This window comes from Propithecus coquereli, unplaced genomic scaffold (assembly GCF_000956105.1).
Source record: "Propithecus coquereli isolate 6110/MARCELLA unplaced genomic scaffold, Pcoq_1.0 Scaffold71, whole genome shotgun sequence".
NCBI lineage: Eukaryota > Metazoa > Chordata > Mammalia > Primates > Indriidae > Propithecus > Propithecus coquereli.
In genome coordinates this window covers 1570100-1593022 of record NW_012153174.1, presented here as the reverse complement: position 1 = coordinate 1593022, position 22923 = coordinate 1570100, and the positions used below count along the sequence as shown (strand labels likewise).

At 41.1% G+C, this 22923-nt stretch overlaps 1 protein-coding gene across 1 annotated transcript in view; it reads right to left on the bottom strand.

The window, feature by feature from the left end:
- The window catches only part of CA8 (carbonic anhydrase VIII), a 73170-nt gene extending 52407 nt beyond the window's left edge, over positions 1 to 20763 (bottom strand). Inside the window, exons 1-3 of the mRNA XM_012661463.1 lie at positions 20513 to 20763; positions 19152 to 19343; positions 1537 to 1661 (exon numbers count right to left, since the gene is read on the bottom strand). Coding sequence (XP_012516917.1) covers positions 1537 to 1661; positions 19152 to 19343; positions 20513 to 20612 — 417 coding nt within the window. The 5' untranslated portion in view covers positions 20613 to 20763. The remainder of the gene's footprint in view (positions 1 to 1536; positions 1662 to 19151; positions 19344 to 20512) is intronic.
- Between the last annotated feature and the right edge of the window lie 2160 nt (positions 20764 to 22923).

The window sequence follows — 22923 nt, the reverse complement described above, 5'->3', positions numbered from 1 at the left end:
CCCCCCCACCGTCCACCAGGGTTCATTGTTTTTCATTCTTTTGTGTCCTGTCTCCTCTCTGATGCAGTCTGGTGTGAACTTTTCTTTCTCAGGCTGGCTGAGGATGGGGCAGAAGTCAGAGGTGACACAGAATTGTCATGAGACAGGAGAAAAGAACGGATACACACAGGCATCAAAAAAATGCTGCTCGAAAGGTCCCAAATGAAGGCCTTCCCAACAAGGCCTTTAAGAAGCTGCCTCTTCTTACTGTCCTCACCATCCCACGCCTCATACGCTCTTCAACATACCACAATTTTGTGTTTTCCTCTCTAGCCTTAAAATTGGTAACATCTTACACTTTTAAGGACTGGGTCTTTTTGAGAGAGAGGGATCTCCTGAACTTCCAAAGAGATTTTTTTTTAATTATAATTAAAGTAATGCTGAGAAGCACTTCAACTTAATCCTCCAAAGTACATGTATCACTTACATAAAATTAAACAGTAGTGATTTCCAGGCATTGAGGTGGTGCAGGATGTGGTATCTGGCCATGAGCAATTCTATATTTAATATTAAGCATATGTGCAGTTGGGAATGATGGAGAAAGAACACTGGCATCCAGCAGCCCCCAAAATATACTCTTTCCTACCAACAAAGGGCTATTTCCTGGGGTGAACTGAGGTTCCTTGCGGAAAGAAACACCAACAAGGCCTGGAGCAACAGGGACATCCCTGCAATTTCACCAACATGGACTGCTAGTCCACGACGTGCCTGGCAGTGGGCTAAATCTTGGGCATGAAAAGATGGGTGGAGGGGAGCCCCTGTCTTCAGGAGCCCACAGTCAGTGAGAAAGACACATTGGACGCTAAATGTTACAGTCCATGGGGCCAAAGCCACAGCAGTGACCTAACGAGTATACTGGGAGCACTGAGAGGGACAAACAAATTCTGCCTAGGGAAGGAACTCCGAAAAAGTCCCATAGCAGACATCATACTTCAACTGGATATTAAAGAAGGAGCAGAGATAACGAAAAAGATAAGTGGCGAGAGGAATTCTTCATACAAAAGAATCACTCTAAAAATCTCTCTTTTTCCCTCATCCTTTCTCCCTCCCTCCCCCTAATGGCATAAGGTGAAAAAAAAAAAACAACCTACCAATTTTAAACTAGCTAAACTAGACTTTTAATTACTGTGGAGGTTTTTCCAACAGTTATTTGTTTTCGGCTCATCACCTATTCATAACACCTACAAAAGGCACCTACTGAATTTGCAGAGGCAACAGAATTTCTACAATAATAATAATAACACTAGGATGAAACTTAATACTGTAGATTACCTTTTTGGCCGAGTGCTCAAGCACACACTTCAAGCCCATTAAAGTAGATGGGAAGCATCACTGGCTGCCCCAGGCTTACCCTGCATTAAGCACTTGCTTATTTTAGTATAAATTGATAAAAATTCAAGAGCTATGCATCTACTTTTAAACTAAATCATTTTCAGTAAATCACTGAACACTATATTTGAACAACGAGATTTTTACAAGATGATTTGTTATTCTTACCTCCATGGGAAAAGCTTTGAAATTAACCGTGTGCTCAGAACCACGCTGGTTTTCTCTTCCCCAATGAAATCTAACTTCATACAGTTCAAACTCATGCCCTTGAGGCAATGGTCCTCCCGATAGAACTGAAAAAGAAAAACCTTATTGAATTATATCACAAATTTATTAGAACATTATAAACATTAGAGCCTTTTTTCAGGCTAAAAACCTCTCATGAGCTCTATAAATTAAATTCACAAAGCCAAAATAAGAAATATATCATGACTGTAAGATAAATGTCAACTATCTGAGATTGGCTGAAATCCTTCTACTGGCCATTCAGATACAGCAGAAATTTAAAAACTGAAAAATCTGATGATGATATGTACATTTTAACTTCCTGTGTGTTTTCAGTTCAGGAGTAGACTAGGAAAATAAATTCCTCCCTGAGACTTAAGCTTAGCACTAACCAAGAGATAAGAACTTGGTTTAAGTCTCAGATTGACCAATAATTTGCTATAGACCTATCAATTAATAAGTTAAACTGTGTTTACAGATCATCCATTTGTACTAGTAGGCTTTCAATTTAGACAACAGGTATGTAGACTAACAAAATTATCCATGAAGAGGATTGATTAGCATTAAGTCAATCGACTATGAAATGACACTTAAAAACCAGATGACCGAGAGAGAGGCAAGATGGCGGACAAGAAACACCCCCCGACAGAGAGTCTATGCAAGAAGGAAAGATTTTTGATGGAACTGAAAAACACAAACAGGCAGACAAACATAGATCAGATGAGGGTCAGAAGGAAGGGTGCCTGAACCTACAAGACATTTCATGGGAAGAGGTCGTAGAGCAAAACCAGAAGGAGAATGGCATCGGCAGGGTCAAAGCCCCAAGAGACTTGGAGACCAGCAACAAGGGTAGGCAGAGAGGTTAAAAGTCCCCTCCCTTGCATCTCGGACTGTTGGTGGGCTCCCAAACTGCTGGAGAGACCTGCCGATACCAGCCCAGAAACTGCTGCTGCCAGTGAGCAGAGAGCCTCTTGCAGACAAGGCCCCAGGCTCCTAGCTCCTTTGGGATACATTCCACCCCATAGAACTGAGCCGATCGGCAGATGCCATATTGCTTCATTCTCCCCTTCCCCTCCCCTACCCATGGCTGCCCAGAGAAAGAATTTAGCCACCACCCAGAGACATCCATAGGGAATGGGACCTTTCCTTTTGAGGCCCTGCAGTGTGCTGAGGGGTATTCAGACTGTGAGCTCCCTACACTCCAGCCCTCCATGGTGCTGCTTGCCTGGTGACTCCAGCAGACTGGGGCAAACCCCAAGGTGGAGAGACATTGATCCAGCTTGGGCAACTCGTAGGTGACTTGGGCCCAGCATTCTTTTCCCTGGATTGATCTCCGGGGCCCAGGGGACAGGCCTGCAGGCCAGGTCCCATAAACGTAGCTCTCAATACCATTCCCTGGGGACACAAAAGGGATATTTGTGAACTAGTCTACTGAGATGTGTGTGCCTTCAGGAGCAGATCAAAATGGGTCCTAGCTGCAGCGTGCTCGACGGGCACCCCTCCTCCAACAGGAGGGCCAAGATCTCAGGTCAGGCTGTGATCCTGGGCAGGGAACCTTCCGGCTACCATCACAGTCAGGGGAAGCCCACCTGGCTTGAGGTCCTCCCTGCCAGAAGAGGCCTGAGAGAAACCGCAGAATAGGGTAGGGTGGAAAGGAGCAAGGCCTGTTGTAGACTGTGGGTCTTAGACAGCCCCACCTCCACACCCATATTTTCTTGTTGAGTGAGGCCATTTCAGCCCCTCCCTGGCAGCTTTGCCCAGAGGCAAGGAACAGACTTTTGACCTCTGCTAAAAGCATCTGTAGAGCTTGAGAGCAGGCTCACCTACCAAATCCTGCCTAGCCTCACTCCCCCACCTGCCCCTGCTGAGGTAGAGAATAAGGACACAACTGGAAGTCCCAGGGCACCATCCACCACCTGAGGCACTAGAGTGCCTCTCCAGAGGAATGAGAGCTGGTTACAGGACCTAAAAACAACATTACAGCTTGCTCCTCTTGGCAAGTGCCACCTACTGACAGGGAGGTCATTCTGCATACCATTTTACTGCATCTACTGACTCATCATATAGGGTGTGGTCAATTCTCATGCAAAAGCACCACCTACTGGCTCAGAGACTACACAGGCATGTCATTATCTAAACAAAAATCCAAAGGTAAAAAGCAACAGCTGCTCCAGATAGGAAGGAATCAGTGAAAGAACTGTGGAAGTATGAAGAATCAAATGGATAGCACACCCCCAAAGGGGAACATCAGCTCCCTAGCAATAGATACAACCAAAATCAGAACACTGAAATGACAGAAGAATTTCGAACATGGATTGTAAGAAAACTCAGTGAAATGCAAGAGAAAATGGATGCCTAACACAAAGAAACCACAAAAAAAATCCAGGACTTGGAAGAAAAATCACGAAAGAAATTGAAATAATAGAGAAAAATCAAACAGAACTTCTGGAAACAAAGAATTTATTCAAGGAATTATGAAACACAGTATAAAGCCTTAAGAATAGAGTAGATCAAACAGAAGAAAGCATCTCAGGGATTGAAGATAACACCTTTCAATTAAACAAGCCAGTTGCAGAGATAGAGCAGAGAAATAAGAGCAAAGAGGGAAGCCTACAAGCAATGAGGGATTATGTGAAGAGGCCTAACAGAAGAATCATAGGCATCCCTGAGGGTGAAGAAGAAAATACGCAAGGGTTGGATAAACTACTTGAGGATATAATGGAGGAAATTTCCCTGGCCTTGCTAGAAATCTAGACATCCAGGTACAAGAAGCTCAAAGGACTCCTGGAAGATTCATTGCAAACAGGAAGATGCCACGACACATAGTCATCAGACTTGCCAAAATAAACACAAAAGAGGCCCTCCTATGAACTATAAGGTAAAAGAAGCAGATAACCTACAAAGGAAAACCCATCAGACTAACTGCAGACTTCTCAACTGAGACCTTACAAGCAAGAGGAAACTGAGGACCCATTTTCAGTCTTCTCAAACAAAATAATACACAGCCTAGAATTTTGTATCCAGAAAAACTAAGTTTCTTATACAAAAGAGAAATAAAGACCTTCTCAGACAAGCAAAGACTGAGGGAATTCATCAAGACAAGTCCTGCCCTCCAGGAAGTACTCAGAACACTGTTACACACTAATCAGCACAACAGACACTCACCAGTGTAAAATCATCCAAAAGCTAAAGGTCAAAGGCCAGATACCACAATGGCTCAAGAGAGAAAACAAAGCAACAAAGTTCAACTCAAAAGGATGAACAGAAAACTGCCCGCTTAACAATTCTTTCAATATATGTGAATGGCTTGAACTGCCCACTAAAGAGATATAGGCTGGCAGAATGGATAAATATACACAAGTCAAGTATCTGCTGTCTCCAGAAACACATCTAACCCACAAGGATTCATTCAGACTCAAAGTGAAGGGATGGAAAACAATATTCCATGAAAATGGAAACCGAAAGAAAGCTGGCATAGCAGTTCTGATTTCAGATAACTTAGTCTTAAAATCAACAAAAGTAATGACAGACAAAGATAGTCACTATATAATGGTGAGGGGTACAATTCAAAAAGAAGACATAACAATTCTAAATATTTATGCACCTAATTCAGGTACATCCAGATTCATAAAGTAAATCCTAGTTGATCTAAACAAAATGATAAACAGCAACACCATAATAGCCAAGGACCTCGACACCCCTCTGAGAGAACAGGACAGATCCTCCAAATAGAAAATAAACAAAGAAACAATGGACTTAGACAGAACTATAGAGCAAATGGGACTGACAGACCTGTATACAATATTCTACCCAAAAACCACTGAATATACATTTTTCTCATCAGCTCATGAGACATTCTCTAAGATTGACCATATCCTAGGCCACAAAACATGTCTCAACAAACTTAAAAAATAGAAATTATACCATGCATCTTCTCAAACCACAGTAGAATAAAATTAGAAATCAACTCCAACAGAAACTCTCATCTCTACACAAAGTCATGACAACTAAACAACATTTTGCTGGATGATTATCATATTAAGGAAGAAATTAAGATGGAAATCAAAAGATTATTTGAACTAAATGATAAAGGAGACACAAGTTATCAAACTCTGTGGGACACAGCTAAAGCAGTCTTGAGAGGAAAATTTATATCCATAAATGTCTACATCCAAAAGACAGAAAGATCACAAATCAACAATCTAATGAATCATCTCAAAGAACTAAAAAAGGATGAGCAAACCAGCCTCAAACCCAGCAGAAGAAAAGAAATAACAAAGATTAGAGCAGAACTAAATGAAATTGATAACACAAAAACTATACAGAAGATTAATTAAAAAGTTAGTTTTTTGAAAAAATAAACAAAATTGACACACCTCTTACTAGGTTAATGAGAAGCAGAAAAGAAAGGATTCTAATAAGCTCCATCAGGAATGAAAAAGGAGATATTACAATTGATAACACAGAAATACAAAATATCATCTATGAATACTATAAAACCCTCTGTGCACATAAACTTGAAAACGTGGACGAAATGGACAAATTCTTAGAAACACTTAGCCTCCCTAGGCTCAATCAGGAAGAAACAGAATTCCTGAAGAGAACAATATTAAGCAGCGAAATTGATGCAGGAATAAACAACCTTCCTAGAAAGAAAAGTCCCAGACCAGATGGTTTCACATATGAATTTTACCTGACCTACAAGAAGAACTGGTGCGTATCCTGCAGAAATTATTCTACAACATCGAGAAGGAAGGATCCTCCCCAACGGGTTTTATGAAGCCAACATCACCCTGATACCAAAATCAGGAAAGGACAGAACAAAAACAGAAAACTACAGACCAATATCCCTTATGAATACAGATGCAAAAATTCTGAAGAAAATCCTAGCAAACCGAATTCAGGTGCTTATCAAAAAAATAATCCATCACGACCAAGTAGGCTTCATCCCAGAGATGCAGGGATGGTTCAACATATGCAAATCTATAAATGTAATTCACCACATATAGAAGTAAAAACAAAGACCATATGATCCTCTCAATAGATGCAGAAAAAGCATTCAAGAAAATTCAGCACCCTCTTATGATAAGAACCCTAAACAAAATAGGCATAGATGGGACTTACCTAAAAATAATAAAAGCCATATATAACAAAGCCACAGCCACCATCATACCAAATGGGGAAAACTGAAAGTATTCATTTTTAGAACTGGAACCAGACAAGGTTACCCTCTATTGTCACTTCTATTCAACATAGTGCTGGAAGTCCTGGCCAAAGCACTCAAACAAGAGGAAGAAATCAGGGCATCCAAATGGGAGCAGAAGAGGTCAAACTATTGCTCTTTCCTAACGATATGATCTTATATCTCAAAAACCCCAAAGATTCTGCCACGAGACTACTCAAATTGATAAACAAATTCAGCAAAGTCTCAGTTTACAAAATGAACGTACATAAATCAGTAGCATTCCTATACGCCAATAACAGTCAAACTGAGAACCAAATCAAAGACTCGATAACCTTCAAAATAGCAACAAAGAAAATAAAATACTTAGGAATATATTTAACTAAGGAGGTAAAAGACCTCTACAGGGAGAATTATGAAACACTGAGGAAGGAAATAGCAGAGGACGTAAACAAGTGGAAAATCATACCATGCTCACGAGTCAGCAGAATCTACATTGTTAAAATATCTATATTACCCAAAGTGATCTACAGATTCAATGCAATCCCTATTAAAATACCAACATCATTTCTCGCAGGTCTAGAAAAAATAATTCTACACTTCATATGGAACCAGAGAAAACCCCATATAGCGAAAGCAATCTTAAGCAAAAAGAACAAATTGGGAGGCATCAATTTACCAGACTTCAAGGTCTACTACAAAGATATGGTAAATAAAACAGCATGGTACTGGCACAAGAACAGAAACATAGACTAATGGAACATAACTGAGAACCCAGATATAAAACCATCCTCATGTAGCCATCTAATCTTTGACAAAGCAGGCAAAAACATATACTGTGGAAAAGAATCCTTATTCAATAAATGGTGCTTAGAAAATCAGATAGCCACATGTAGAAGACTGAAATCGGATCTACATCTCTCACCTCTCACAAAAATCAACTCACAGTGGATAACGGACTTAAACCTAAGGCATGAAACCCTAAGAATTCTAGAAGAAAATGTTGGAAAAACTCTTATAGACATTGGCCTAGGGAAAGAATTTACGTAGAAGACCCCAAAAAACATTCACAGCAACAACAAAAATAAATAAATGGGACCTGATCAAATTAAAAAGCTTCTGCACAGCCAAGGAAACTACTGCGAGAGTAAACAGACAACCTACATAATGGGAGAAAATATTTGCATGCTACACATCCAATAAAGGGCTGATAACTAGAATCTATATAGAACTCAGAAAAATCAGCAAGAAAAAATCAAACAACCTCATTTAAAAGTGGGCAAAGGACATGAACAGAAACTTTTCAAGAGAAGACAGACCAAGACAGGCCAAGACACATATGAAAAATTGCTCAACATCTCTAATCATCAAGGAAATGCGAATCAAAACCACAGTGAGATATCACTTATCCCCAGTGAGAATGGCTTTTATCAAAAAGTCCCAAAACAATAAATATTGGTGTGGATGCAGAGAGATAGGAACACTCATGCACTGCTGGTGGGACTGCAAACTAGTACAACCTCTGTGGAAAGTAGTATGGAGATACCTCAAAGAGCTACAAGTAGAACTACCATTTGATCCAGCAATCCCATTACTGGGCATCTACCCAAAGGAAAAAAAGACTTTCTATAAAAAAGACATCTCCTCTTGAATGTTTATAGCAGCACAATTCACAATTGAAAAAATGTAGAAACAGCCCAAATGCCCTTCAATACATGAGTGGATTAATAAAATGTGGTATATGTACACCATGGAGTTCTACTCAGCCACTAAAAACAATGGTGATGCAGCAACTCTTATATTACCCTGGATAGAGCTGGAGCCCATTCTACTAAGTGAAATATAACAAGAATGGAAAAACAAGCACCATATATACTCACCATCAAATTGGTATTAACTGACTTAACTGACCAACATTTAAGAACACATACAGTAGTAACATTTCATCGTGTGTTGGGCAGGTGGGAGCGTGGAGGAAGGGATGGGTATATTCACACCCGATGGGTGTGGTGCACACCATCTGGGGGATCGACAGGCTTGAAGCTCTGACTCGGGTGGGGCAAAGGCAATATATGTAACCTAATCATTTGCACCCCTATAATATGCTGAAATAATAAAAAAAAATCAGATGACCCATTCAGCATTACAAACAATGCAAACAAAATAAAATTGTGATAAAATATTAACAATACTCAAAATAGTAACATCAGACCCACAGGATCCTGTCTCTTTTTCTCACTTGTGGGTAAGATCCAGAACTTTGTCCCGAATAAGGGAACACTAAAGAATGATGAAAATCCCATTAGCACAAGAACTTCTTAAAGCAGTAAGACACTTTCTTTAGCTAAAACCTTCCTGATAGCATACATACAAACTTGAAATAAAGCTTACTACAAATTGCTAATTTCAACACAAATAAAGGTTGTTTAATTCAGCACATTTTTCCTCTAGCAACTCCCCATTGTAAACAGTATCAGCTAAGAATTTTAGATGATTTAGCTAACAAAATTCACCTCCGCCGCTCCCTAAAATAGGCTCTTTGAAACAGATTATCGTTCACACTTGGGTTTCCTTTGAGGAGGATGTAAAAGAGTGCAAACCTCTCTGGAGGAAGAGTTCAATCATTCATCCTTGCCCTAAAACTCGAAGGAGAAGAAAGCGAATTGGTGCAGCAATATTTATGAGTTCGGTTAGTTCTTCATCTAATAACTTGTTCCAAAAAGTATTTAAGGCTGCTATGTCACGGTACATATAACATACAGCCAGACAGCACAAATTAGGAAGAAGAACAAAGGGAATCAGAGGATCAGGCAGAAAACAGATGAAGAAACAAGGCTATTGTACAAAACGGAGCGTCATGAAGTCCTTGCTAAAGGTGCCCTACAGATCTGGTTCTAAGCTTTCCACCAGCTCAAACAAAGAAGAAAAGAGCATCTGTAGCAAAAAGTAATTTTTACTTTTCCAAGTGGATAAACTTCATATTGAGGGGAAAGAGGCGAGATGCACGGCCTTTATGAAAAGACTGTCACACGACTTTAGTGTTCTTTCTCATGCTTGGTCTGATTTAGGCCACACAACAAATCTGATGGGTCAGTGTCATTCCCACCAACAGGGGATGAAGTGGGATGGGAGGGGCTGGGCATGATCTTCCACAGTCGCTCTGCTTGCAAGCTCCGGGACAGTGCCTGGAACTCAAATCTTCTGACTCATGTCCCAGGGGTACAGGGAAACCCAAATTTCACATCTGTGAGCATGAACTAAAACATAATGAATTCTCTAAGCCTAGATTTCTAAGCTGCAGTTCCTCCTGGGAGAACTACAATCAAAAACAATGTTTTTAATACATGGATCAAAAAGGTTTAGAGATGATATTCAGAACTGGGGTGTAAGCTCACTCCTTCTTCCTCTTCAATAAACATCCATTCTGGGGATTTAAGAATGTAGGAAATGTTTTTGTTTCAACCAGAGTGCCACAGTTTCTGAAGAACCTCACAACTCAGTCATTCCCTTGGCTGTCCAAGTTTGGTCTCTAGAAAAACCGGGAAGGAGACTGGGAGTCTACCCACTATGTACCTCATCACCCAAATCCGAAAGGAAAAAGAGGGGAAGGATTCTTCTAAGTCTCACAGTGCACCCCAGCCTGCGTCATCTGAACTAGAAAATACACCCGTCACCAGACGCAGCAAGAGCCTAACCCAAGGCTTCAGTGGGTGAGCTCTGTAACACTCTACTTTTAAAACAGGGTGATAAAATTGACTTAGAGAAGGCTCAGCTCCACATTGCTAGGAAAAAAGAAAGAGTATCGTGAAATGAAGCACATGTGAAATGGGAAAGAGGATTAAAAAAATCTTTCCCCAAAACCCCTTCATCACATACACTCAGAACACACACACACACACACACACACACACACACACACACACACACACACACACAGTGTTTCTGAAACTGTTACAGAACATGTCTACCAGTGTGTTCTTATGGAAATGGATGATACAGCTGTTCTTGACGGTGATTTCAGGGGACCAAAACCATTCATGCTTCAAAAATAATACTCCTCACATGATCAATGCCCAGTATTTCTTTAACAGCAACGAAGCCTTTCCTTGAAAACTTGGAGACAGAGCTTATATTGTAAACACCCCAGAAGTTCAAACTGTACAGATCCATGTTTTGATAGGGAGAAGTTCAAGACCCAGGAGAGTCCATTTACTCATCCTATCAACAGATATTTTCTGATCATCTACTACATTGCACCAGGCACTGTAGTAAGTGCTTAGGATTCACTGATTTTGACAAAACAGGCAAAATTCCCTGGCCTTGTGGATCTCACATTCTATTAGGCTGAAATGTAAATTCATACATTTATGAAGATCAGATTTTTCTGAGTGATACATGGTCAGGACATGGCAAGTTTATGACATCGTGTGGTTCCTTAAATTACAATGAAACAAGAAGATCCTCGTGGATCTCATATTCTGAGGTTGAAAGGAACACAGAAAGGGAGGCGTTCTGCCCAGGCCTGGTCCTCTAGGGAGAGGTGACAAAGAGGCAGCTTCCAGCGCAGAATCAGGCTCTGGGTAGTTTTCACTTTTGCTGCAGATGAATAACGCAAAGTTAAACCACACTAAAATCACCTGGCCATACAAAGCCATAAAAAATGACTAAATACTGACTTAACAGTTTTATGAAGTGCCAGGTAAAAGCATTACCTGTTCATCCCTCAAGAATGGTTTTGTTTTTATAGACTAAAAATAAATAATTGCTCTATTTTATCCATTTGGCAACATCCTCTTAATGCATTATTCTCCCTTTTTACAGCTTACATATTTTTTATAAGGAAACCAGTCATACTAAAAGGGGCACATTTTCTTGCATTTATGAAGATCAAATTTTGCTGAGTGATATTTGGTCATTATATGGCAGGTTTATTAGTTGTGATGTCATCAGGTTCAATAAAATCACAATGAAACATGAAATTTGTACCAATGACATGCTGAATTTCCTTAGAATAACAAACTTGTAAAAAGAATATAAAATAAGCTGATGCCATTGCTAAAAGCATTTCTTTAATACTATTTAATAGGCATGGCTTTTATGCTCATGAGCTATAAATAGAGCTCCCTGAGGAAGGCTCTGGGAGATCTGAGAATCCCGTAAAGACTTGACATATGTATGTTTATCTAAGTCTATCTAAGCTTTCACAGTCCTTTGCTGAAAACAAATTTACCACACAATTCAAAGGCGGGTAAATTTGTGCATGGCTTATTTCCTCTCTTTGCATTTGAACTCAATATATACATTTTGCGATTGACTCCCTGCCTGGTTCTGTGCTGATCACTGAATGTACTACGCGAGAAGAATCTAGTCTTGGAGCTGGCTAGGCATTCTCGGTTCTTAAGAAATTAAACTCAGTGTCTAAATAGAGCACCTCAGGAGCAGTAAAGGAAAGCGCACAGGTAATAAGAGGGCACCCAACAAGGGACAAGCCAGAAACAAGCGGAGATCACAAAGTCAGGGAGGAACTTCCCTGAGAAGATGATAGCTGAGTCTCGAGAGGTAAGCTAAGAGAAGAAAAGGAAAAGTGCATTCAGAGCAGAGAAAAGAACCTGAGAAAGGCTCAGAGATATGAAACGGCTTAAGCGTGTTCCTAGAGAAAAAAATTAGAAGTTACCAACGGTCAAAGGCAGGCTCACGGTGGGCATCAGGAGACACGCAGACTACATTAGGGGCTGAAGTTTACCCTGCAGGGAACTTGCACGAACGACAGAGTAACAAAGGGCAAGCCTAACCAGTTAGAAAGCTGCTGTCCCAACCCAGGCAAAGACAGGCGAGACCAACTTGCCACAGCCACGCCTCCACCACGGAGCGAGCCCAGCACCAGTGGGTCCCTGATACGTCCTGCAAAGGATCCAAAGCCCCAAACGGTTCATTCTTAATATGTTTATAGATGTTTTGATTAACTTTTAAGGAATCCCAAATACATGTGTAAAATTTTCCCGAAAAAGTATTCATTAGTTCTTCTTTAACATTAAAAGCCTTAAAATTAAAAGCAAAAATTTTTCAATTATTTTTTGCTGTGTTTGGCTTTTAACCTACAGCTTTATTTCATATTAAAGAATAGACATCTTCAGCTCTTAGGGGTAAAGATCACAGCAACAGCTCAGAGAGTAGGCCACTCAAACTGGGCAGAGTGGCGCATGAGCAAAGTGAAGCAGATCTCAGCAACAGTCCAGGTAATTCAGGGTCCCCAAGTTAGCCAATAATAAATATAATCATAAAGAAATTCAGCCCTGAAATTTCATGTAAATAAAAAATAGAGACTCTTCCTTAGTGAAAATAATTTTAAGATATTTTTGATAATTTCATCTTTAAATCAGCAAGGTTGTTAAGAAACACTATAAAGAGTTGTCACATTTTGGGGCGAAAAGTATGATTAATGACAATAATCATCTAGTCCAAAATTAGCATTGAGAATTATAAGAGACCCAGAAGTAAAATTTTCTAATTAACATTTCTATAATAAGTTACAGCGAAGGGCACAAATGACCTATCTTGATTAGCAATTTCTCCTGTAATGATGGTCCATTAAAAACACCATTACTTTTAAGACATTGCTTGTAGTGAGATGGAATGAAGTTCTATTGCACAAGCTTGCACAGTCTCCCACTTTCTCACTCCTTAAGTATCAAACCACTCAGGCTAGAAATCTATAATTATATTTTTATACTTATACTTTATATTTCATACTTATACTCCATATTCCATTGTAAAAACGTTCAATTTTCATTTGTCTATGTACCATAAATGTTAAGATTCCTAAGGTACAGTAATCCATTTGTCCTCCTAAGAAAATAAATGATATATGTGGCAGCCTTAATAAATTCTCCATACTCAAAATAATAGGACCAACAGTCTGGTCAGGTCACACCTGGAATGCAATGCTTGGTTCAACTCCATATTAGGAGGGATTCTGCCATCCTGAAATACACCCAGAGCAGAGGTAGAATAGTGACAGGACCCACGACATGGTCCAGTCATAAGGAGTCCAACCCTCGGCATCTCTCCAACAGCTCCCTCCTCCCCCTAGCTCCACATAACTACCCACTGCAGTTCTGCGGATTGCATCTGAGAGACCTCTCTTGCACCATCCCTCCTTTTCCAATGACACTGCAATGGCTGTGGTCTTGGTTAATGGAGTCTCTTGCACTAATCTTCTAACTGGCTCCCAATCTCTCCCAGATCCCATCTCATTCAGGGCTGCCAGGTTAATTTTCCTAAAACAATGTGGTAATTATGACTTTATCCTACAGAAAAAAAAAAGTTATGTTCTTTAGACTCTGTTCAGGGTCCCTCACAAATTTGCTCCAACATAGCCTATTATTATATTAATATTTCCCATTAACATGCTTTATCATGAATGAGTCTTCCCTTCCAGCTATAGGGAAGGATTTGCCTTTCCTCTTATGATCTCTAGAACTTCCCATACATGTCTTTTTGCTTCCTGTACCCCTTTCCCATCCATCCTGGACTCCCCATATCCAAATGCTATTTACCCTTCAAAGATCATTCCAAATGCTACTCCCTCCATAAATCCTTCCCTAATAATTTCCACCAAAAATAATCTCTCCTTATATACCTATCTTCTATGACCTACCATTGTAACCTCCTTGAGGGCAGGCCTTGGGTTTCATTTATACTTACCTTATCCAAAGCATGTTACCTTGCATAAAGTGAAGAAAAGATCGCCAACTACACCCTGTAGGCCAAATGAAACCAGTGGACATGTATATTTAATTCACAGGTGCACATCTCCAGCTTCTCCTGACATATTAAACATCTGGCAAACTAGGCATGCTCTCTGCAATTTGCCAGTTTCCCACAGTCACCACCAGGCCCTACTGACCCCCAACACTGCAAATGAAGCAAAGGGTCAGTAGCTATGTACAATCTTTTGCTCTCCTGGTTGCTCTCACTGATAGTATCTGCCTGGCTCTCAGAGATGAGTAAGTCCTAAGAGTAAGTGACTCCTATAGTAAGAAATCAATAAGGACTATCATATGAGCAACAGCTGAAAGAACTAAATATGCCTGCAAGGGAAAATGGCAACTGCATGATAGGACGACCATAGTCAATATTTTAAAGAATCAAGTGGAAGTACAATATTTGTTTGGTGTAGGTCCAGGGACCGAAAATAGAAACAATCGGGAAAAACACAGAACTTTCTAACTTTTGGAATTACTCAAAAGCAAAACGGATTTCCTCGTGAGGAATGAATGCCCCTCCCTGAGCTGTTAAAGCCAAGGCTGCCCAACCACGTGCCAGAGGGTCTCAGAGGGGAGGCTGATCACCACCCCCAGAGGCCCGTTCCACTCAGAGGACCTGTGGCGGTTGTCCATTTACTAAGCTCATTTGCTGCCTCAAGGGAAGGCAGAACACTGGACAAAGTCGCACCCAGTCTGTATGGATGCACTGCTCAAGGGGTGCATGCAGTACGGGAAGAGGGTCTGGGAGGAAACCTTGAGAGACCCATTATTTAAGGATAGTGGAGCACAAAGAACTGACAGAGAAAAGGCAGCCAAAATTAGAAAGAAATGTCAGGAGACTGCGTGGCACAGAAACCAACAGGAGAGAGAGTTTCCAAAAATTCTACTTCAAATGCAGCAGAGTTAAAGAACTGTAAGAATTCTAAAGTGCCTGCTGAATTTAGGAGATGAGGAGATCATCAGCCTGAGAAGTTCCAGCAAAGTCGCAGGACAGGGGGTTCACTCAAGCTCACAAAAAGCCTCAACTTTAAGGCAGTATCTCCAGATGGGATATTATATACAGGAATAATGTAATTAGGATTACATTAAAAGCTTTAGTTTGATAAGTCTAAGCATTTAAACTATACTTCAACTGTTGTAACCCTTTTTGGCAATTCTTCATGATTCTTTAATATACATCGAGCAAAAAAAAAGGAAAAAGGAAGAAACTAAGCAACCCAGGCCATTGACAGTCTCAGGGAGGCCTGAGTTTCAGCACACTGGATGGTATGAAGTCAACTTCCATTTCTGAAAGAATCGTGCTTATCACAAGAATTTCTTTTTTTTTTTTTATTTACAAAGACGGTATGCCGTACTTGAGCACCTCCAGTTAGACGAGGAGGACAGCACGCACACATTGATCTCTCCCCCTCCTCAATCCTCACTAAATAAAAAGGGCACAAACTTGCCAGGGCAAAATAAACAAGAATGGAGATAACTGCACAAGAGAAATGCCAAATAAAAAAAAAAAATTGACGGGGAAGGGGAGGAGGCAGGAAAGAAGACTAAAAGGTAGTTAGTGATTTAGCTATAAAGAGAAAGCTAAAAGCTAAGTAACTACAGGAACAGGAAGTCCACAAGAGGCTGGCAATTCCTGCCACAGAACCCAGGTGCTATAGGCTGAATGCTTGTGTTCCCCCAAAATTCACATTGAAACTTAACCCCCAATGCAACAGCATAAGAGGCGACCAGGTGAAAGGGATGCAGGCTCTGCTCCACGAATGGGATTGGGGCCCTTAGAAAAGAGCTAGAAGGAGCCTGTTTGGCCCTTCTGTCTTCTGCCATGTGAGGACACAGCAACGGGGCGCCACCTATGGAGCAGAGAGCAGCCCACACCAGACACAGTTTCTTCTGATGCCTTGCTCTTGGACTTCCCAGCTTCCAGAACTGTGAGAAATAAAATCCTATTATTTATAAATTACCCAGTCAAAGGTATTTTGTTACAGCAGTCTGAATGGACGAAAATACCAGGAAGGACTCAGGGGGTGGAATGTGGAGGCACAGAGTAGGAAATGAAAACAGGAAAACAGATTTAAAGTCTTTAAAAGCAGCAGTTAAATCTCCCTGTCCCATCCCCCATGGACAGGCAGCCACCTTTACCCTCCCTGGCAGAAGATGAAGGGAATGTGGACATGCCAAATGGTGACACTATCCTGTCTGTGGCCAACAGCCAGAAAACTGGCAGCCAGCTGTGAGCCACCCTCACCCCCCAGCCCCAAAACAAAAATGAAAATACAAATAGGGGATACGCAAATTCCAGAGAAATTGATATAAGCTGCAGAGACAGCTCTAACAACATGGCCAGGACCCTGCCTAATCATGTGACTGGGAAGCCCATCAGACTTCAATCACTGCCCAGTGAACAGAGATTCTGATCCGCATCTTAGACCCATTCCTAAGATGAACAAGGAGCCAACAATCACTAGACATCTGAAGAGAACCTCCGAAATAAAAGAGAGAGACAAAAACAAAGAGAAGAAGGAACACAGAATAAACAAAGACAGGCAGGGAACAGAAAAAAAACAATACAAAAAAGAATGAAGAAAGATCCTACAACCATGAAATAAATACTGGATGGTGTGTTTTTAAAAATTTTTAAAACTTCATAGAATAAACATGAATTTTTAGAAATTAAAAATACGAGAGCAGAAATTAAGAGTCCAGTAGAAAGACTGAAAGATTATAAAATCTGAGGAACTCTAACAGAAAGTAGAAGAAAAAGGCAACAAGAAAGTAGTAATTATTGAAAGAGGAGAAAAAAACCCAGAAAATTTATCAGTAAACCAATACAAAAAATATAAGAATATTTCTAATAAATAAAAGACACAATTATTCTGATTGAAAGAACCCAGTTGCCCAGCACAGAGTGAAAAAAGAGCCCCACCAAAGCATATGGCTATAAAATTTCAAAACAGCTGTAAAGAGAAAAGTATAAAAGGTGCCAGAGAGGGAAAAAGAAAAAAAGACACGTAGAGGAAGCTGAAACACAGAATGGCACTAGATCTTTCAGTCGCAACACTGGAAGCTAGCAGGCAACACAGCAATGACATCCAACACTGAATGACATCAAAAAAAATACTTCCAACCTGTACTGGAGCAGGACTGGACACACTGGCCTAGTGGGTACTCGTGCTTAGTCATCCCTCTATGCTCCAATGATTCTTTACAACACTGGCCATACCACACATACACTAGAACTTTAAAGAACTGTGTTTTCATTATGCCATGAATCCTTAAGAGCTGCCTTCTTCACTTGTATACAACCAACACTCACCATGCTGCCTGACATGAAATGCCATTTTTGCTGTAAGGATGTATAAACATTTATTTCCAGAAGTACAAAGGCACATCAACATATCAATACACATGTACTACCTTAAAATGTTTTTTATATGCCAGGACAGTCAGCACTCAATAATTTTACAATATACTTTAATAATTTACCATCATAGATAAACTCCCCCCCAAAAAAAAAATCTGATTTAAGTTGAAATTTACATCTGAAACATCTCTTTGACTAAGTACAAGTACATATAAAACCCATAATTTCTTTTGGGTCATGCCCATACCTTGACTAAACTCAGAACAGCGAGGAAGGCTACACGAATCTGTGACTAGCTCATGGATTCTAAATTAAAGCTCATTCATTTATCCACAATGAATAAAAAAATCCATAGTTGTAAATCAATACCTGCCTTAGAAACCTAAAGATTTTATGGTCTAAAATATAAAATTTATTGATTTTGAATTAATTTTAGCACACCCAGTCTCTATTTATTAAGCATGGCCTAATATTTCAACATACTCTAATTTTACATTCTTCTCAGGAGGGAAAAACAGTTATTATTCTTATGAAAAGCATGATATTAATGCTAATTTTTCTTTTAAATCTGCTTTCCCATCCTCTACAATTAAGCCAAAACCAATTTCCTTGGTAATCACCCAATACCTTCTCCATAAGACATTTCAGATCCATCTCAAATACATTCAGAGGGGAGTAGGGAGACTTAAATAAATGTAAAAAAGCAAGAGCTTTGTTTGCCATTTAAATCTGTGGCTGAGTCTACAGTATGTTTTTAATTGCTATTAATTAAAACTTCTTGTTATACTGATACAGTAGACAAAATTAACTCAAAAAGTCTAACTTGAATGCCAGATTACGTCAATAACTCATAATTTTTAGTTTTGCAAAGTAGTAAAACAGAGGATTATGAGAATCTAAATGATTTAAGCTAATCAACAATTTAGGACAAAGTGCAGATGAGTATACCCACATATACCTTTCCTCATATTCCACAAAGTATTATATAAGATGACCAAACCAAGGTCGTTCCAATAACTCATACAAAGTAGAACAACCAACTGATATCTTCATAATTTCACCCTTTTATCCTTTGAAAATTGTTTCAGAAAATAATTCCAAAACAATGCATTTTATAATACATAAAGGGTATCCTGAAAATAGAGCTATGTTAATTGTATCTTTAAAATCATACTAGTTATATCAGAGTTCAATAGCTCCATGCTGACTTCTAGTTTACAAGAACACACAAACGTATCTTCTAAAATACCTGATTTTGACTTCAGGATAACCTGAATGGTATGTCCATCATTGGTGACTTCGCAGTCTCGGCAGACCACATAATTCGGAGAGAGGCGGATGTCCAGCAGGGAGGGGTCATACCTAGCTTCTCTTGAGTTCAGGTTAATAGGAGACTGGTATTCTCCATTAGCATCAGGAAACACCAAACCCCACTCAACACCTAAGGACAAAAAGAAAGAAATTAAGAACAGGTTAAAAAAAATAAGTTACAGTAAAATTTGACATGTAAAAACTAGTATAAACACTTTTATGATCCTTGACATTATGAAGAGGGTTATGACTACCATCAGCATACAGATGAGATCTGGTAAATGTGAGTTTTTGCATTCATTATTTAAATGATCTAATATCATCAAATAACACATACAAAACCCGGGACTAACAAAATACTCTATTTGTATTTGTCCAGATAGATGTAATAATTTATGACTCTAGGAAATTTAAGTCATCTTTAAGTGATTAGAAAAAATGATACTACAAAAATTTCCTCTGCTCATTAGTTCAATTATGCTCAGTACTCTGGGAATAGCTGTAACTTTCAACATGCTTGGTGACAGCCAAAAACTGTAATTCTGATGCTAGTGAATAAACACCTCTTATTAGAAATGCAAATACAGTATTTTAAAGTGTGCACATCTATATACATATATAATATTTACTCTTTCCAGATTTTTATAGCTAAAATAATATATTCTATACTTGTTTCAATATATGTGGTAAACATCAGTAATGGTTAGCTCTATTAGGAGCCCTATGTCTTCATGGATACATTCGGGAAACTAAGTTTTTTTAAAAGCCAACTCCTTCTGGCCAAGCCCAGTGATCCAGCCTGCGCTTAAAGACATGTTTCAGAAAGCTACGAGTCGCCAGTATCCTCCTTCACGAAAAGACTAGAGGCAGAAACACTTTCTCTCCAGAGTCCTCAAAGCAAGCAAGAAACCGTTCGTGTCACCAGCACTGCCTTCCCGAGGTGTTGAGGATAATGTACCGTTGCTCTTCTTGGCCACTCGGAAGGCAGAAAAGGGGCAGGCAAGGCTTGCAGGCTTGGTCTCGCTGCAGACGACCCAGGGTACGAACCGCAGCCCCGCGCCGGCTCCCGGGCGCGAACGCGGACGGCGGGAGAACGCGGGCGGCGGGCACGCCTCCCTGGCGTGACTCCCGCCCCGAAACGCGCCACGGGAGTGGGAAAGTGGCGGAGACCCCCGCGGGAAAGAGGGGACGTGGTTCAGCTCGGAACGCGCAACGGTAGCGGGACGCAGAGCCCCGAGCTCGGCGGGACACTGACGCGCCGTCCCGGGACCCCGGGCACCCTGACACGCGGCCGGTTACCTTCCTCGTAGCCCCACTCCACACCCTCCTCCTCTTCCTCCTCATCCTCCTCCTTCTCTGGGAAGGCGACGGAATCTTCGATGAAGCTCAGGTCAGCCATGGGAACGCCGCGGGACCCCTGGGCGCCCTCGCCGGCGGTGCCTGCGCGTCCGCGGGGCGAGCGGGCCGGAGTGCGGGCGCGCGCGGGCGTGAGCGCGGAGGGAAGGGCGGCGTGAGCGCGGGCGTCCGGCCCGGAGTTGCCGGCGACCAGCGCGGGGGCCGCGTCCCGGGTCCCCGGCCCGGGTCCCCGGCGGAGCGAGAGCTCAGCGGCAGTTCCAGGAGCGAGCGCCGGCCGAATTATAAACCGGGCCGGGGCGTGTCTGGCACACGAGGATCCGCCCCCTTCGCTCCCTGCAGGGGAACTGCGGGAGCGGCCGGCAGGAAACGGGCCTGGGGCTACCGGGCCGAAGCCGCGGAAACTGCAGAAGCGCCCCCCGCCGGCCCCTCCCGGCGTCGCCCGCACCACCCCGGCGCCCCGCCAGTCGCCCAAGGTCAACCTCAGGACCCCGGTGTGCCCAGCCTAGAAAATAAATAAGGCTTCGTCCCCTTATTTATTCTCCGTACTCCGGGAAATACCGAAAGGAAACGGGTCTCGAAGAGAGAGGGGCTGCCGTGGGAAGGAGAAAAGAGAGGGCCGGAGACCCCCGTCACAAAGTTAAAAGGGATTCCCTAGCTGAATCTTCCTATACTGAGCATTTACTCTGTGCTTTGTCCTTACAGCAAAATGATAACGAGTATGGAAAATTTTCCAAGAAACTTGTAGCTCCTAAAAACGTTTAAGGAAAAAAATTTCTTTTCATCTAGAGAAGTAGCTATAATTTAGGAAAATTTTTTCATGAAAAAGTAGTATTTCAAAGACAAGGGTAGTGAAAGGCAATTCAGAGACGGTGTTCAGTTCTGATTTCAGAGTCTAGGACGCTGCCGAAGGCTCACTTTGCTGTGTACACAGCTCCCAATCGCCTAGTGAGACCGGGTAAATAATGAAATGCACACATTGCATAACGAACAGGAACTTTCCTGATCCAAAGAGGTCGCATTGTTACCTCTTAAACGTGCTTCCCAATCCAGTGTTAACAACCTCAGCCCTCTGTTCCCAGGCCTTTCAAAAGCCCTCGTCAATAATCCCTAAGCAGGTTAACTCTACATTTTTAGAAAATATATGTGCATAACAAGCTCAGATTTGGACCTTAAGTACAATTTGGTTTTTATACGCTCTGTGCACACACCAGGATGTCTGTTAGCCGTTTGAGTAGCCTGTTCCTAAATCATACTGTCCTTATGAATGCTCAATTCTTCAAATACGGATGAAATGATCAGTTTGGGAAGTTTTAGGTTCTATGCTCCTATTTTTCACAGCGTCCCCAGCACCTCCACTTTCTTAAAAGGCCACTTCACTGGCTGTAACAAACTTCTCCAGAAAGTGGAGTAGGACCGAAAGGGGAGGAGGGACTCATATCAGTCAATCCTACCACTTTCTGAAAGGTTTAGCAAAGTAGGTGAAAACTATTGGCCAGCATTAGTTTTGATGATAACCTGTGGATTTTGAGCATTTGTGTAATTTCTTTTTTCCCTTAATGCAGAGATCAGAAAGTTGGCCATACTGTCCAGAGGACTGAAGCAGTATGAGAAAGCAAATTCATTCTTCACTCACTGCCTTCCGGGTGTTCTTTAGAGCACACTCTTTCCTCTGCAACTTTGTAAGCCTGGGATTGGCAGAAGCAGAAACCCACCCTAAAGCCATGACTATTAAAAATAACAAACACTGCTGAAAAGATGAACCACTTTCCACTGAAGTTCTTCGAAAAGGAACATTTTATTTCTTGAAAACTTTTTTGCAATCTTCAGTTTAAGTTTCTTTCTAAAAGTATGTTCACACATTAATCAAATAACACAACTAATGAAGTCAGTACAAAGGCTCTGAAGGAATTCAGTAGTAAAATCACTTTGCCACTCCGAGCTTATCAACAATGTCCTTTCTTCTCTGCCTCCAAATGTGCGTCGATGTGACATTGTAGCTACTGTGTGACCACCAATTGCATTTAAAATATCACATCAATCATAGAAATGTTTACCAAACTGAAGGACAGCAAAATCACGATGGCAAAAAAAAGAAAAAAAAACTGAGTTTTCCCTGAGTAAATGGTGTGCCATTTTTGCAAAAGATAGGCTGAAAGACTGAATTATTGATATTGAATTTTGCAGTGAATAGACAATTTTGCACATTGCCCACAGTGTATCACCACTCAAAAATGCGGTTGACTACTAGACAAACGTAAGTTGACCCATATTTGTTCTTTCTCAGTTGTTCAACATCATTTGTGTAATGTAACTCCTGTATGCAAGCCCAGGGTTCCCTGGCCAGCTATGAGCCG